Source organism: Vipera berus (assembly GCF_964194415.1).
Source record: "Vipera berus genome assembly, chromosome: 1".
Lineage (NCBI taxonomy): Eukaryota > Metazoa > Chordata > Lepidosauria > Squamata > Viperidae > Vipera > Vipera berus.
This window is the reverse complement of record NC_138202.1, coordinates 122700687-122702362: the sequence shown is the minus strand read 5'-3', so window position 1 is coordinate 122702362 and position 1676 is coordinate 122700687. Positions and strand designations below refer to the sequence as shown.

General features: G+C 60.9%; 1 protein-coding gene across 1 annotated transcript; it reads right to left on the bottom strand.

The window, feature by feature from the left end:
• Positions 1-384: 384 nt before the first annotated feature.
• On the bottom strand, positions 385-1317 carry CDK5R2 (cyclin dependent kinase 5 regulatory subunit 2; the record flags this gene model as incomplete). Its single annotated transcript, XM_081314109.1, has 1 exon — positions 385-1317. The coding sequence occupies one exon, from the start codon at positions 1315-1317 to the stop codon at positions 385-387; it is 933 nt and encodes a 310-aa protein (XP_081170235.1).
• Positions 1318-1676: the final 359 nt, after the last annotated feature.

Genomic DNA, 1676 nt, shown 5'->3' with positions numbered 1-1676 from the left:
AATGTCATGGGCCAAACCATCCCATCTTACCTATTCTCAAATCATCTAGTTGTTGCAGTTGTGAAAAGGGCTTGATGCAATTCTGGGTGTGCCCTCCCCAATGGAGTGTTGAAAGGGTGGCTGTAGCAAACCTTCTCCATCCCCATATACAGACCAAAGTCTACCAAAGGCTTGTGGGGCAGGAGGGAGAATGGGAAGCAGTTCCATGATGCTACCTGTACAAAAGAGGATGATTAAGGGCTATGCCCCCCACCCGCAGCTCCCAAATCCTCACCCCTGGTTTTATTCCTCCAGGAGAAGACCTAGTTGAGTCAAGCCTTTGGGTGAGAAGAGGCGAGATATAGCTAGAAGGATGGGGTGCTGTGGAGGGCCCCCCTGAATTTCCTAACGGTCCAAGCTTATAGTCCAGTGTTTGTTGGTGCTGGAGGAGTCCTTTGTGGACCCCCCCTCGCCTTCATTCTTGAGGTCCTGGAAGACCTGCGTGAAGAAGTGCGGGTCAGAGTTGATCTGCAACATCTTGGTGCTCAGGCCCTGGATGATGGACAGGCAGCGGTCCCAAAAGCGCTCCTTGTCACCCTCAACCAGAAAGGGCTTAAGCGGGTAGGAGATTTCATTGCCCATATAGGAGTAGGCCAGGTAGAGGCAAGTGAGGAAGGAGGCTTGAAGCTCCGCCTGGCTGCCAATCTGGTCGCCTTGCAGCGCCTCGCGACACAGCAGGTACACAAAGACAAGGTTGGCCGGGGTGATGAAGCCTTGATCCTGCCAGCCCTGGAGCAGGAGCGAGCGATCCACGCTGCGGAACCAGCCGATGAGTTCGCCAGGGCTCAGGTCCTTGAGCCTGTAGCATCGGCGGCACACGAAGTCCCCTAGGCAGCGGAGGAGCTCGCCCGTAGAAGCCTGCACGATCACTCTCCGCGGGGAGCCAGCGGCCGAGCGGTTGCTGGGCAGCGGCGGGGGCGGCGGCGGTTTTCCGTTGTCTTGGACAGAGACGGGCACAGTAGGCACCGGAACAGCCAAGGGACCCTGTTTGGCGCCGTCCGGCTGGGACTTGCGCACGTTCTCGCGGTTGCGTTGCTGCACCAAAGGATCAGCTGCGCCTCCGGAGCCCGGCTTGGGCGTCACCTTCTTCGTGTTCTTCTTCTTTTTGGCAGAGGCGGCCACCAGGCGTTTCCAGGTGAGGGCAGAAATCAAAACGCCGGGCCGCTTCAAGCGGCTCTCGCCTTTGCCGTGAGCCCTGCCCGGAGCCGCCTTGTCGCCGAGGACCCCATTGCTGCCCTTCCCAGACCCGCCGGGAGACAGGGATAGCACTGTACCCATCCTGGAGGCGGCGGCGGCGGCGGCGGCTTCGCCAGCTGCTGCTTTACGAGAATGTCCTTAGAGCTTCTGCCCAGACGCGCCCCGCACACCGGCCATGGGCTGGGGCGGGACGCAGTGGCCGCGCCGGCGCCTTGAGGCTGAAACCCGAAGGAGCCGCAGCGAAACACACCAGGAGGAAGAAGTCGGGTCAACCGGCGACCAGGAGCAGCGTTCTTCGAACTCGCTGCAGCTCCGAGCGAAGCCCGCCGTGCCCCGCCCCGCCTCTGTATGAAGAGCCAATCCCAAGCCTCTCCTTCTTTTCCCTGGGAGCCAATGGCCGCGAGGCATAGCCGCTTCCCCCCCCCCCTCCCCGCTGCTCC